Source organism: Sinocyclocheilus rhinocerous, unplaced genomic scaffold (assembly GCF_001515625.1).
Source record: "Sinocyclocheilus rhinocerous isolate Xijiao unplaced genomic scaffold, SAMN03320098_v1.1 scaffold1319, whole genome shotgun sequence".
NCBI lineage: Eukaryota > Metazoa > Chordata > Actinopteri > Cypriniformes > Cyprinidae > Sinocyclocheilus > Sinocyclocheilus rhinocerous.
In genome coordinates, this window is record NW_015650691.1 from 438,002 (window position 1) to 452,753 (window position 14,752).

The 14,752-nt window shown below is 36.9% G+C and overlaps 2 protein-coding genes across 2 annotated transcripts; both read right to left on the reverse strand.

Annotated features, from left to right (window-relative positions):
* Positions 1 to 1,789: 1,789 nt before the first annotated feature.
* On the reverse strand, positions 1,790 to 10,002 carry LOC107712131 (GAS2-like protein 2). Its single transcript, XM_016517274.1, has 6 exons — positions 9,651 to 10,002; positions 8,131 to 8,360; positions 6,234 to 6,341; positions 5,879 to 5,975; positions 5,295 to 5,553; positions 1,790 to 3,535 (listed from the first exon to the last, which is right to left on the reverse strand). The coding sequence occupies exons 1-6, from the start codon at positions 10,000 to 10,002 to the stop codon at positions 1,843 to 1,845; spliced, it is 2,739 nt and encodes a 912-aa protein (XP_016372760.1). The 3' UTR covers positions 1,790 to 1,842.
* Positions 10,003 to 11,057: 1,055 nt separating this feature from the next.
* On the reverse strand, positions 11,058 to 14,391 carry LOC107712132 (protein FAM98B-like). The gene is made up of 8 exons (XM_016517275.1): positions 14,275 to 14,391; positions 14,080 to 14,186; positions 13,608 to 13,730; positions 13,251 to 13,516; positions 13,085 to 13,165; positions 11,878 to 11,994; positions 11,650 to 11,793; positions 11,058 to 11,518 (listed from the first exon to the last, which is right to left on the reverse strand). Exons 1-8 carry the CDS (start codon positions 14,316 to 14,318, stop codon positions 11,360 to 11,362), a joined length of 1,041 nt encoding a protein of 346 aa, XP_016372761.1. The 5' UTR covers positions 14,319 to 14,391; the 3' UTR covers positions 11,058 to 11,359.
* Positions 14,392 to 14,752: the final 361 nt, after the last annotated feature.

Here is a 14,752-nt window from a genome sequence, read left to right on the forward strand (position 1 = left end):
AATCAAAGAATAATTTCAGGTAGCATGACAAATGGAAGCATGTTTTCGTATTTTTATTGGATGAGATTCTGCGTAATTCCAAAAAGCTGAATTTAATCTTTTTATCCCGAGTCCACAAAAGTGAGGTCCTCATAGTATCATGCTCTCACAGTCCTCTGAGGATATATTCAAAGTGCTCCTCTCCACTGACAAGAGTCTGGGGATGTTAAGGAAGGGGGAGTGGGGGATGAAAGGAGACTGGGGTTGGAGGGAGGGAACAAGGAGAAGAAAGTTGCAAGGGAGCACAGCTGCTGTACTGTGACAGACTGCAGTTCTGACGAGGCTATTATTAGCTCCAGACTTATGCCAAGAGTTTTTTATAAAACCAGCAGCCAAAACACTGAACCACAAGGTGACTGGAAACATAATTGGAAAGAAACGCTAGCGGGATGCTTGGTGGAGCTGACAGGAATAAACAGCATACAGGGCAAAAGCCTTGTCCAGTCGTGACATATTTACAGCATGTTACAAAATGTAAAAACATAAAAATTCAAAACTGTTCATGGACATGAATTTTGATGCGGCAAACATCCACATAGCTCTGATGTCAGTGTATCGTTTTTTATTAAATGGGGCGAGTTCCTCTCTTTCATCATCCTCAACTATGAAACACCGGATTACATGGAACATCTGATCCGTCACGTCTACAGGCCACCCTCCTGCCTGAGTGTGACAATGAGGAGAAATGCTCATAGGAAAAAAAAGGATATCAATTCAGACAACACTCTTTGCGAACCTTAAAGGGTTAGTTCACCCAAAAATGAAAATTAGCCCACAAATTACTCACCCTCAAGTCATCCTAGGTGTATATGACTTTCTTCTTTCAGACGAATCCAGTCGGAGTTATATTAAAAATTGTTACAGGAGGCCTTTGTTCACCCCCCGGAGCCGTGTGAGAAAAGGCACTTTTTATTTAACTTCTTTTGGACTTATGAACTGCAACACCCGCTGAGTAGCATTAAACAGCTTGAAAGATCAAAGACAATTTTTTATATAACTCCCACTGGATTCGTCTGAAAGAAGAAAGTCATATACACCTAGGATGACTTGAGGGTGAGTAATTTGTGGGCTAATTTTCATTTTTGGGTGAACTAACCCTTTAATGTAAAGTCTAATAAGTCAAAACCAAATTATATGTTAAACAGCTCTGGATATAGCATAATCTAACCAAAAATAAAAATTCTGTCATCATTTATTCACGCTCATGTCATCCCAAGCCTATATGACTTTCTTTATTCTGTAGAACACAAAAGAGATATTAAAAAAAAGTGTTATTTTGTCCATACAATCAAAGCCAGTGGGCTCTTGTGTTGTTTTGGACCCCACTGACTCAAAAACAGTTGAAACATTCTTCCAAATAGACTTAACAGAGTAGGACAGAGTGGAACTGATGAAGTAAACATCTTGACAAAGAGTTAACATTTACATATTAATTAATTAGACACTAAAGAGTAATGAAAAACAACAAAAATACTTTGCTACTTTGCTATGGCATTAACTGTTGTCAAGGAGGTTTTTATTAATTCGTGTACTGTACTTTTTGATGTACAGTATGTATATGTGTAAACAATATATGTACAAACAATCAACAAGCCACCAACATGTCTAATTTTAGTTAGGGCAACTTCATTCTTTGATGAAAGTGCTGTGATTTTTGTAACTGATCTTGAAGGCTTTCGGAAAAGTGCATTTTTAGCAGGTAAACCAGTCCTTGACCAACATACGGCTCATCTGAACTGGCAGTCAAATTTTCAGTAAACTCTAAAATGACAAAACTGTGAATTTCTGAGTTGTCGGTTAAACCTAAGATTCCAGATCTTGATCTGCATGTGGCTCCTTGTTTGATCTTTGGCATGTTGTTGTACTTGGTATTGGGACCTGGGAGTTTGGTTTAGTCCAAGTGTTTCCTCGAAGCTTGTCTGTGCCAAAACGCCCACGTTGGGAATCATTTCCTCTCTGGTTGTGAGAGTGTCCCTCATTACTGCTTGTTCTTTTGTAGAAAACTGGTGTTGGGATCTTTGAAGGCTTGTGGTCAGACCTGTGATCACGTCTCGGTCGCACACAGGGTTTTAGTTTTAGCTTGAAGATTGATGGCACTCTTTCGGGCTTCCTTAAGGATCTCCTTTGTCTGAATAAAGAACTCCTCTGTTTTTTTACATGTTCAGTTCCTAAACTTGATACTTTTCCATGAGGAATTTTGGTCTCAGCATTGGAGTTGTCAAATGGCACCTTCACAAGTTCAGCAGTCTCCTTTGAATCCATACTGGATCCCAATGAGGACCAAGAACTGGTCATACAAGGTTTAGAGACCTTAAGGTGATGTGTGGTAACGTGGTCTTCTTCCACCTTCCCTCTGAGACCATGAAGAGTGTTCACCCACTTCTCGACTGACACCTTCTCCAACTTCCTTGGGCCACCAGAGAGTTCAGCAATGACTGCATCAAAAGCCCTGTTTCCACTGTTGGGTGTCGCTCGATCAAGACTTGCTGATCTGTTAGATCTTTTACACTGGTCAGATGGGATCTCTCTGGAATTGTTGGGATTCTCATGGTTCTTCTCATCAGAGCTAGTGCTAGTTTCTGAGTCAATGCTTAGCTGCTGTAGATTAGACAAGATTTCCTCTTCTAGGCTCTTATAGACGATGGCTTCCTGAGCAGGGCTGAGAGGAGGAGGAGTGAAGAGGTAACTTCTCTCAATGCCTCCCTCTTCACCTCCTAAATCTCCTTGAGACTTCTGAGAATCAAGGAAGCGTTCGGAAGATTTACTTGAGCTGTTAATGTGAGGAGACTGCACAATGTTCAGCACCGGTAGGGCCAAGTGCTGTACCTTCCTGCTGACTGATCTTTCTGCTCTTTGTTCAGTTTGGCCTTTCTCATTTATATCCAGAATATGTTTAATTTCATTTGGGGACTCTTCTTGAGAGATCTTAGCTGGTGTTCTAGGTCTGGTGTGTCGTGCTTCTGAAAGGGCCCCCACTAGCCCTTTAAAAGGAGAAAAGGTATGGATGAAATGTGAACTCTTTTTGGGACCCCCAATGTCCTCTGGATCGTGAATGGTGATGTTCGGAGGTTTGTAACATGTTTGTGTATTTCTCAGAGGACTCTGAAAGGTCCTTCCTGGACTTTCTTGTGGGTCTGAGACAAGGTGCGCTTTGTCCTGGTTCTCTCGTCCTTTTAATCCAAGTGTGGAATTTTGTCTCAGTTTGGAAACAAACTGTGATTTGGTCCATGTTTGTCCCAGATTTTTCTCAGGCACTTGCTGGGGTTGAATTTGATTGGCATTCCTCTGAAGGACTAGAGGAGTTTGAGGACGCTGTATCTCAGGCTGTGGTGTGGTAGGATGATGGGTGGCCCGTGGAAGACTGCTCGTGAGGCGAGGTGCTGGTGACGCCCTTATTGCTTCTCTGCCTTTCCTGCTGGAGGAGTTTGTTTTCAAGCTGTCTTTACTGTCAGCACAAGTGTACACACAAGATGGAGTACTCGGCCTCTCTCTTAATCTGGAAAAACACCCACACAGAACCTTGTCAGTGTCAGTGAGTCCGTGCTTTCTCAACAGCTGCTAATAGTATCATGTATTTACAGACACAAATATTCATTATTAAGCATATGGCCATTTTATATAATCAGAAGGGATTAGATGAAATTGACATTTCATGGACATACATTAAAACAACCTATTTTTTGGCCCCATGTAGACCTGGCATCAGCATGAGTTTTCTGCATTTTGAGGTGGCCTGGGACTGATTTTGACCACATTTAATGTAAATGCAAATGGATTTTTGTTATTGCCATTCAGTTATTGTTATTAGCATTAGCTTTATATTCTACTTTCACAATTTAAGTCATTATATGTCAACAATATTCAATTGTTTTCCAATTTTACCAATTGAAATCTCTTGTATTGCTCATTTCTCATCCCAAAGATCCCACTTTTCTACCATTTTCTTTACTTATAATTCTTATTATACTTTACTGACTGGGTTTATAAAGAAAGCAAATGCAAGAAATTACAGAAAGTATTTCAAGTTATCTAGCAGTGTTTTAAAATTTGGTAAATGACTGCAATTAATGCAAACTCTCATATAATATGTGAGTATAATATATATATATATATATATATATATATATATATAATTTCAGATAATGATTTTAATGATACAGTCATTTATGATCATGGTTGCAAGCCGATGATTAAAATAGCAGTCTAAAATCCTCATGTTAAGAGTTACTATATATTACTGCACAAATCAATGCACAGCATTAACATGGTTCATTTCTCGAATGAAGCATGAATGTTCATTTCTTCCTTTTGTTATTCTACTAATTTTAATACAACAATTTAATAGCCAACATTAAATGTGGTGGTCATTAAATGTGTGTATGATAGAGACTATGGTAATAATAATAATATGAAATAATAGCCCCTGTAATTACATGCTTTGAAAAGGTCTTTGCTGAAAAGCGTGACATTGCTAATGAGATGTCATGATGAAGTGGATCAAGTTTGTTTCCTAGTGACTGTATAATTGCTGAAGAGGCATGCTCAGTTTTAAGTTAAATAAAAAAAAATCTCAGTCCCTGTCTCTGTCTTTGTCTTGCACACAAACTCCATCTTGCTATGTTAATTCCTTAGACTCGGGGTGTTGTTATTGTTGGGGTTTTTAAACCTCAGATGGCAAGTAATGTGTCTGTGAGAATCCAAGGGATTTAAGTGGATTTCTATCATCCTGTTAGCCAGATCTATGCCCGGGGAAGATTCTTTATTCACCCAATCACATTTCAAAAAGTTCAGACTATATATACACACGAAAATGTTCATTTAAAGCTGCAATCTATCTGAAGTAGCAACAGAAACAGGGGGGGGGGGGGGGATCTGAATGGGAGTTTATAGGATTTAATTATGTCAAAGAGAGAATCTGTTCCACCGGAAGATCCAGTTATGATATTTTGATTAAAAATTACAAGGTCAAAATTTGAATATGCATGAACGAATCATTCACAATATCATCAATAAGATGATATTTGTGAATTTTCATTTCATGCCGAATTGACATTGTCAAAGTGAAATCAAAATAGACCATATTTGTTGTCATAACACCAAAAGTTAAACCGCTATTTTGGTAATGCTTATCAAACCAGAATTCAAGTATGAATGTGCTGTGGTCTGAAACGCCAACATTTTATGACCCAATCAATAAAACAGTCTCCAATGTTTCATATCAATGGTAGCTGACCTTACTCCAATAGGGAACTTACTTGTTAGGAGAGGGGCTGTTTCTCCGGCGGCTGGGCTGATGTTCAGGGTCAGGGGAACAGGAGGAGCGTGGGGGAGAGGGCCTTCCTCTCTGGGCTTTGTAGGCGGCTGAAGGGGTCCAGACAACTGGCTGAAGAGGGGACTGAGTTCGGCTCAGCATAAGAGTGGTCTGAGAAGCACTCTGGCCATCAGGTTGTGTTGCGGTTAAACGCTCTTTGATCTCATGGACCAGAGTACCGGGGCGTGTGGTCAACTTATGTACTGATATGTATATGTGAAAGAGAAAAAAAGAAAGGAAATACTGATTCAATTCATTAAAGAAGCTCTTTTAATGTGCTCCAAGTGTTGAGATGTAATGATATATTAATGAAGATTATAGAAACACTATGCCACTAGGCATGATCCCACTACAATGTCTCATAATGTACCTCATAAAGGCAAACCAATCTTAAAAGGATAGTTCACCCAAAACTGTTTGGGTTGAGATACATGATTAACAACCACAAACCTTTCACTGTTTATATAATTTCTGATACTAATTTTTGTAGGTAGTTGTAGATGTGTGTTTGTGTGCATAACCACGTACTGAGAGAAGTGCAGCGGCAGGGATCATGTTTGTCGAGATAGTGCTCCAGGGTGTCCCATCCTCCGCCCACTCGCACCATAACATGATTCCTCAAAATCTACACACGCACACACACACATCTTTATGAGCAAATGTCATCTGCAGTTGAGTTTGAGCCATTTATCTCTTATCATATCCACAAAACAAATACTCTTCCATTTCTTTTCAACAACGCTTCTGAGACAGTAAAATATTTTTTATTGATGATGGATCAACACATATTTCTGCTTGTCTGTGCTGGAACAAGAGTAGTGCTTTGAAAAATTATAAATTGACAGATTATAAAAATTATAAATTGAGATTTTATATACAGTACCCGCACAAATATGAGAGTGTTGGAGTCTCCAACCCTGTATTTGCCCTCTGATACCTTCACCATGGGGAACTGGGATGGGCAGGTGCATCGGCTTATCAGAAGCTGGACCTGCACACACACAAACTCAGAAACGTTACTGGCATGACCCACACACCTCTGACAGAGTATTCTAAGCAGATGGAACCTGCCACTTTGATAGCCTCCATAAATCAGTGAGGAGAACCACAAATCAAAATAGCAGTCTAATTCAAAGTTCCTCTCCTTTTTCCTATCCCTGAAAATCATTTTAGATGGTAAAAAGAGGCATGAATCTTATAGGTATAGATGGATGTTAGGTTTTGATCCTTTGGGTGTCCTTGTTTCTGAGACATTCTCTTGCATGCCATATCTGTTTAATAACAGTGGGGTTTGTGTTATGGGGGGTGTAATGGTTCAGTCGCTGGAAGGAGCAAACGATGAGCTGCGTCACTGTGCCCTTGAGCAAGACACTTAATTATAGACGATAAGCTTGAGTCTGTAATAAGTGTACTTACACGCAAGTTGCTTTGGATTAAAGTATCTGTTAAATGACTAATAACTAATAACAAACAGCGACTGTGATAGAGAAACTGTTCATTAGACTTCAAGAGAGAAAAAAATATATATTTTGAATGCCAGAAATGTATTTTTCTTTACAATTCTTTTTACAATTAAGCATATTTCCCCTCTTAAATTCTCTTTAGGGTAATTCAAAAATCTTATTCTCAATACTGTACATACAGTCATGAAAATCATTTTTCCTGGACACAATAAAAAAAAAAAGAAATAAAATGTTATTTAAAATTACCATGATAAATGAATTTATAATTTAAATATTTGTATATTACATTAAAAATATGATATATTGTATCATTTATATTACTGAAAATAGGAGTGGGGATGTTCTCAATTGTTGTCAGACATGTTACAATGCAAAATCTTTATGATACTAAAGTAGGTTTTATTTTCGTTATAGAGTTTTTGTTCTTTTAAATTTGCGGTGGGATGTGAAATATGTTCTTGACAGGAAATCTTATTCTCAATACTGTACATACAGTCATGAAAATCATTTTGCCTGGACACAATAAAAAAAAAAGAAATAAAATGTTATTTAAAATTACCATGATAAATGAATTTATAATTTAAATATTTGTATATTACATTAAAAATATTATATATTGTATCATTTATATTACTGAAAATAGGAGTGGGGATGTTCTCAATTGTTGTCAGACATGTTACAATGCAAAATCTTTATGATACTAAAGTAGGTTTTATTTTCGTTATAGAGTTTTTGTTCTTTTAAATTTGCGGTGGGATGTGAAATATGTTCTTGACAGGTTTTGTGAGATTCACCTAAAGGCATCATTTCATCCAAATATAGTTCTTAACACATAAGGTGCATCCCAAATCGTGTACTTATGCACTATTCTATGACGCTTTGTAGTATAAATAGTGTGAGTAGTGCGTTCACACTTGAAAATTCCAAAAAGAAAAAGTGCACTTTAGATACCCAGATGTTGGACACTTCATGCACTCAACTGTCGCAGCTTTAATTACATACCGAAGGGGGAGGGGCTCCTATTATGAATGACAAAATAACCTTATCTAATTCATTCTATACACGGTTGAGTACATAGTGCAAAAGTACATGAGTGCATAGTGTGTCATTTGGGACACAGCTATAGTTCTAATATATTGGCTATGTTTGTGCAGCTGGCCCATCAACCAAAATTTAATCATAATCAAAAACGATAATTTTGATAGAATCAAATTATTTTATGCAAAAATTGCTTAATTTAGATTCAATTCTTAATTAAAATGCAATGCCCTCAGCACATCAGTAAACATTAAGTGAATTTCATCTTTGATGCATCACCATCTCATCCAGATTCTGGATGTTTATTAGGCTCCTCTGTGGTTTGGGCTGAGCAGGCAAGTCCTCCAACTCTTCGCGAATCTCTTCCTCTATCTCCTGCTCCAGCTGAATGAGGACTGGGGAAACCATGCCGAAACGAGAGGCCCGTCTGGCCACCTCAAGAAGGCACAGCACAAAATTCTTCTCGTTCTTACGCAGGACAAGGTCATCTGTCTCAAACATCAGTACATCTGCAAGGGGGAGAGTTTAGGATGGTAACAGAAAACAGAGTCTATAAGAACAGGTGCAGGACACTATAGTTCATCTATGTAAGTGAGGATAGCAAAATAAACTATGAAATATTATACCCAAAAATTCTTCATACAGTGGAGTACCGTTAAGATTGATAAAAATTTGGGACCAAAAATGATTTAGACACTTTGACCTGACCATGTTTTGCTTAAGTGTTTTATCTTTAATTGCTAATGTGAACTTTTTACAACACAGACTGAACAAAATTAAGCATTGCTTGGTAATTGGTTGACCTAAATTGGTATTATTTAATTGTGTACTTATTCATTACATACATTTCAATCAAAATTATCTGACATTATCAAGATGAATTTGTTCTGACACAGTTTAACTCTGAGTTCCTGTCATATTTTATTACCATTTATTTATTCGTTAATCTATAACGAATAAACTGTGATAATGTGAGAAACGTTGAAGGTGTCTGAATAAATTTGGGTTTGACTGTAAATAAAGCAAAAAATAAAGTTTTCAGTTACTGGTGTCATTACAGAAATTTGTTATTCAATATTAATTTTTTTCCACTAGCAAAATGTTTGTTACTATAGATAGCATATCATAGAAAAATTGTATTCAACTGATCATGTGATTCAATGGTGGTCCCCATCTACAGCTTTTATTAGACACTATAACTGGCGTCTCATGTGAGTGAACATATGACATGTTAATCTAAATGTTCTATTCACATTTTTATGTATAAAAATTTGAATGAGGAAAAACTCGGTTTAAAGCAGCACTATGTGACTTTTGGCGCTCTAGCGGTTAATAAACAGAACTGCACACATCCCGCGGACGAACATTCCAACCGGAGCTACTTCTCTAAGTTTATGTCTGTGGCGATTCACGCAGGTATGTGTTACTCCGCAGCGGTGACGACCCGACCAGGCTACAATAGTCCAAATATAAGTACTTATTATAAGTGTACCGTAGTGATTCGGAATAAGACAAAAACGCGGTTTGGAAGATGAATTCATGATGTACTCGCTCATTATATACATTTTGCAAATTTTGAACACAGAGAAAGTTACATAGTGCTGCTTTAAATGTGCACAAACAGCCCAACCCTTCACAAGTTTCTCTAGTATTGTGAGTTCACGGCACTATCTAGTGGTAAGTGTCATAATTGCAAATACGTGATTTTCTATCAAACTAATTGTATGCTCTGTTGAGTAATAATTCTATATTAAACAAATATGAAACGTCTCATTTACATTTAAAATAATAAAATATACCTGGAATGCCCATCTCTTTTCGACACCAGTTGATGAAATTGGTGACATTATCCCGAGCCAGGAATGTTGTTGGATGGGCAGAGCTGACGAAAGTGACTCCAGAAGCGGGCAGATGGATCTCCGTGGGTCCGCTCCTCTTCACAAAATCATCCGCCACGCGTGTCACGTTATTTGCGTGGGCACACAGCAGCGCACCTGTCTCTAACACCTCCAAAACATTATTCACGTCAATCTCCATGCTGTATAAATCTCCCAGCCATTCTGCCAGGTCTTCTTTCATGGCATAAAGATATTCCTCACTCGATTTAAAAGGTTTGATGCTTTGATTGGATGCATGCTGAATTCCAGACATGGCTTGGATTGTATCAAATCAATTTAATCGATTCAAATAAACACATCTAGGATGATCCAGTATTGTAAGGGGAAAAAGCACTCGTAAAAATTACGTTAGAAGCCTACTAACTGACAACAAACCAGCATCACTTAATAGTCTACTATTAAGTTTAAAGTGTACGTTTCGTCGACTCCAAAGGGAAAAAATATATTTAGCCGTCCTAAAATTTAGTGTAAATATAATTTCATGAAATGCATCGGTTGTGCAGTGTTGTGTTGCAAAGTTTCATCGCTTTTTAATGTGTTGTCAGGGTGTGTGAGTGCAGAATATCGTCCTTGGTTACCAGATAGCGTCTAAATCCAAACTCTCCAGTTAACCATTTACTGCCCACAAGTTCAACTACGGCAAACAGAACAATAAACACCAAAGTATTGAGGAATATTATAACAATAAGATAAATATTTTTATAAACTCTACCTAAGTGTTACCATCTTAACTATAGCACAGCGAGATAAAACAGCAAAGGGGTATATATCATAACATTAGGACTATAGGTTAACATATAAACGTACGTGTGTGCGCGTTTTTGGCATATGAGGACACAAATTTGTATAATAACATGGGTATGACATAGGTATTACAAGGAGAAGGTGACTTATGAGGACATTACCCCATGTCCCCATTTTTCAAAACCCTTATAGATCATACAGAGTGAGTTTTTTTTTTTTTTTTGAGAACTATGGAGAGTCCCTACAAGGATAGCTGACCAGACATTGTGTGTGTGTGTGTGTGTGTAAAACATTCTACAACTATCGTATCGTATCTACCGCCACTCATAACAACACAAATTTTTTATGTCATTTAAATCGCAAATAAGGTCATAAACCACGTATTTTAAGATCTAGAATAATGTTAAAATAGTTTTTAATGAAATATCGCATGTCACACTGAAGGATTGCTGCCACTGCCTGAACTACCATGTCAACAACTAAATGCACATAAAAAAAGAAAGACATCATAATAATGCATATTATTAGGGGAAATGGAGAAGGGAGTTAAAAGAGAAAATGTTGTTTCAAAGGAAACATAATTTACTTTAATAATATCATGATAGATCTTGGATGTTCAAAGTAAATACAGATTGTAGCCATTCATATTTGTACATTTCACTGAAATGAATTTATCACATTTTTGTTCATCAAATTAAATGGTGCATTAAGTAATTTGAAACATTAAATAATAATTCCTTTTTTTTTTTTTTACATATTCCATGATCATTAATGTCTTATTTTAGCATTTTATTTGGGAAATACTGCCTCCTTTTAACATAAAGCTCTTTTGTTGTGCTGTTAGTTACAAAACTAGCACTAAAAAATTAATTCTTTTTATTTTTCTTCTTCTTTCCTGAATATTCTTGTCTTCTCTTTCTATAATGATGACTACCTCCTCCCTCACTGCGACCGGTAAAGCTGGGCATCGGTGGCTCAATCTCTCCTGGACGTCCCCCTCTATCTGGCACACTGCCCATCAGTACCTGCAGAAACAAATGTTGTGTATAAATCCATTTTTAAATCTTTTCTTATGCACATTGCAACACTGAATTTAATGCATTCAACCCTGGAGAAAAAAAGTGAATTATAGTAACAAAACTTAGGTGAAGGGCACCTTGTGAACAGCTGTTGAAGGCCCTGCTTTAACAGGCCTAATGCGAGACTCATCCTCTCTTGCCGCCAACAGCGTAGCAATGGAGACGGAGGACTCGAGAGAAGGTGTGAAGGTTTTCATGGAAGAAAGTAAAGCACTGCGTTCCTTGAAAGAAAATATGGAGAATTTGCTCAGTGAAACATATTACAATACATGCTAGAAGATTTGCAAAAGAGACAATCTTTATACCTTTCCCCTCTCTCCCCAAGTACAGGATTGTAGTGTGACATGGAAACGCTTGATCATCATTTGGCGCCGGCATTCATAATCTTTACAGAGAGCTCTGTTGATGTCATTAATGTTTTTCTAAGAAAAAAAATAAATGTGAAAATATTTGTTCAGGGACAGAGCTCTAAAAAAGGTCAATGTGACTCTGTAATACATAATAGAACAAAAAGACAGCATACTGCTACAATGCTCTCAACCGCTATTTAAATAGTAGACAAACAATGTTTTGGCCCTTTTGGTGTTTGTCAGGTAGTCAAAAAAAGTACGTCTTTATCGTAATTATCTTTAGAAGAATCCAAAATGTAGTTGAGTTTTCATCAGAAAAGATTTGGAGAAGTTTGGCATTACATCATTTGCACACCAGTGGATCCTCTGTAGTAAATAGGTGCCGTCAGATCGAGAGCCCAAACAGCTGATAAAAACATCACAATAATCTACAAGTAATCCACACAACTCCAGTCCTTCAATTAATGTCTTCTGAAGCAAAAAAGATGTGTTTTTGTAATAAACAAACCTATCATTAAGATGTTAACTTCAATCCTTTGCTTATGGCTAAAATCGAGTAAAAAAGCCATCTCGTCAGAATCAGAAGAGAAATATGCACAGATCAATTACTATTTACAAGTGAAAACAGTTCTAAACAAATATTTTGGTGGATTTTGATGTAAGAGGACAACAGGGGACTTTTTCACTGTATGAAGTATTATTCTGGACTGGTATTTAAGCCGGAAGCAATGGTTCAAAATTAAAATGCCTTAATGATGGATTTATTTCTTACAAACACAGTTTTTCACTTCACAAGATGTTAATTGCAGTGAATTGTGGATTATTGTGATGTTTTTATCAGCTGTTTGGACTCTCATTCTGACGGCACCCATTGGTGAGCAAGTGATGTAAGGCTACATTTCTCAAAAACCATTCCAATGAAAAACAACAAAGTCATCTACATCTTGAATGGCCTGTAAGTGTGAGTAAAGTTTTAGCAAATTTTCACTTTTGGGTGAACTATACATACATACATCTGAATAGGTATAAACAACAAACAATACAACAAAAATAAATACAAATAATTAATCAATATAAATCAACAATTTCTGGTCATGCTCCTGCTCCAAAGTTTTTTTGTTTTTTTCCAGATGTGCACATACCATTTCACTTTAATACATACCCATTGCTCAGAGTTCAGACTGGTCTTCAGTAATGCTTCTGGCACTTCACCTTCTGGAAGTGATGTCAGCCGTGTCTCCACCTGAATAAATTACGCATATGTTAGAGATCACCAAAAAATTTAAAATCTCTAGTAATAATTAACATTCACAGGTGATGTTTCTTACCTCTGCACAGGCATCACTCATCTGAGAGGATGTTTCTAAGCCAAGAGTCTGAAACAGTTTTGCAAGATCTTTATTTACTTCTTTCCAATTAGTTTTATCCTCTTGTGCTGGACTGATTTCCTGATGCTCGTCTTTATTGCCCATATTAAGACTTTCCCATTTTCTTTGCTCTTTGCCCTTTGACTCACAACTCTGTTCTGTATCTTCTGGATGACTCTCTCTGTATGTCAGCATACGTGCTGTCGCCAACTCTGACACCAAAAACTCTGTCAATTGAAAGGTAATATGTACAGTAGCTCTTCACAGAAAATCCTAAAAATGCACAGATTGAAATCCTCTATCACCTCCCAACCTTACCAGTCACTCTAAACAGCAGAAGTGGGCTAAGGTGCTCTGATGTAAGTGCATTTTGAGGACAGGACATCTCCTTCAGCACTTCCCTCAACTCCCCGACCAGAACTGCACCACCAACATGCCTTGCTGAAGCACAGTTACATTTTATCCATAATGCAACACAATGCAAAAAAAAAGGATGGTTGAAGTAAAGTTGTGCAAAATGTTGTCTTATTGGCAGGGTTTTTTTTTTTTTTGCATTAGGTTTAATTCTAGGCCTGCTGTTAGCACGCAGGCCTAAAATTAAACCTAAATATAAATAATTGTTATTCGATTTCAAAGTCTATTCATTCAAATAATTTATTTATTTAAATTATTATTATTTAAATATGATACATTGAAATCCTTTATTCACGCATAACATATTACTAAAAAAAAGAGATAGAAATTCGTTAGTGAATTTAGGAGTGTGTAGGACAGGTCTCGGTTGGGTTACCTGGAATATCAGGACAACTTTCTCTTAGTTCTGAGACCAACCAGGAGAGCAGCGGGCAAGGTAATTCGTCACATTTACATTTCTTCAAGCACTCTCCGCTTTTATACCTATGAAATATTAAAACAGCTGTGAGTGAAATTATCTTGACATAAACAGAACAACATTTTAAATTGTGTTTATTTCAGCGTTACTCACCCAAGAGCTTTAATTAAACTGATTATACCAGTGTCTCGCTCCATTGTAAAAATTACACAGGTTATGTCGTGAGTTCTTCACTTCCTGTTTCACTAGCTATGGCTGTAAACAGAAGTCGAGTAAAAGTCACGCTCTGCCGATAACCGACTGCAAGACAAGATTAATCGATCGAAACAATTCAATCGTCCTAATCAGCGAATGCACAGATTCCTTTTGTTCTAAACTAATCAGATAATGCACAAATATTGCACTTTAAGAAAGTCACTGATTTTGACGCACTGATCTATCAATGCCTTGACTGTTTTATCTTTTGCTTGCAAATGAATACCTACTACTAAAATAAAACGTAACTTTAAAGGTAAGTCAATAAAATATACAATAGATACAAGTAGATAAGTAATAAGTAATTACAAATTTAAATATGTGTGACAAAAATGAAATCATTTTTTTATTCTTTTATTGCCATTTATATTCCAGT

What these genes read in the sequence shown, in the direction of transcription:
- LOC107712132 (XM_016517275.1), bottom strand. Translation starts at nt 14,318, where the DNA reads ATGGAGCGAGACACTGGTATAATCAGTTTAATTAAAGCTCTTGG. An exon ending in TCTGCTGTTTAGAGTGACTG is followed by an intron (nt 13,517 to 13,607) that starts GTAAGGTTGGGA and finishes TTCAATTGACAG; the next exon opens with AGTTTTTGGTGTCAGAGTTG. An exon ending in TGAGTGATGCCTGTGCAGAG is followed by an intron (nt 13,166 to 13,250) that starts GTAAGAAACATC and finishes TAATTTATTCAG; the next exon opens with GTGGAGACACGGCTGACATC.
- LOC107712131 (XM_016517274.1), bottom strand. Translation starts at nt 10,002, where the DNA reads ATGTCTGGAATTCAGCATGCATCCAATCAAAGCATCAAACCTTTTAAA. An exon ending in AAAAGAGATGGGCATTCCAG is followed by an intron (nt 8,361 to 9,650) that starts GTATATTTTATT and finishes TCCCCCTTGCAG; the next exon opens with ATGTACTGATGTTTGAGACA. An exon ending in CTGCCGCTGCACTTCTCTCA is followed by an intron (nt 5,554 to 5,878) that starts GTACGTGGTTAT and finishes TATACATATCAG; the next exon opens with TACATAAGTTGACCACACGC.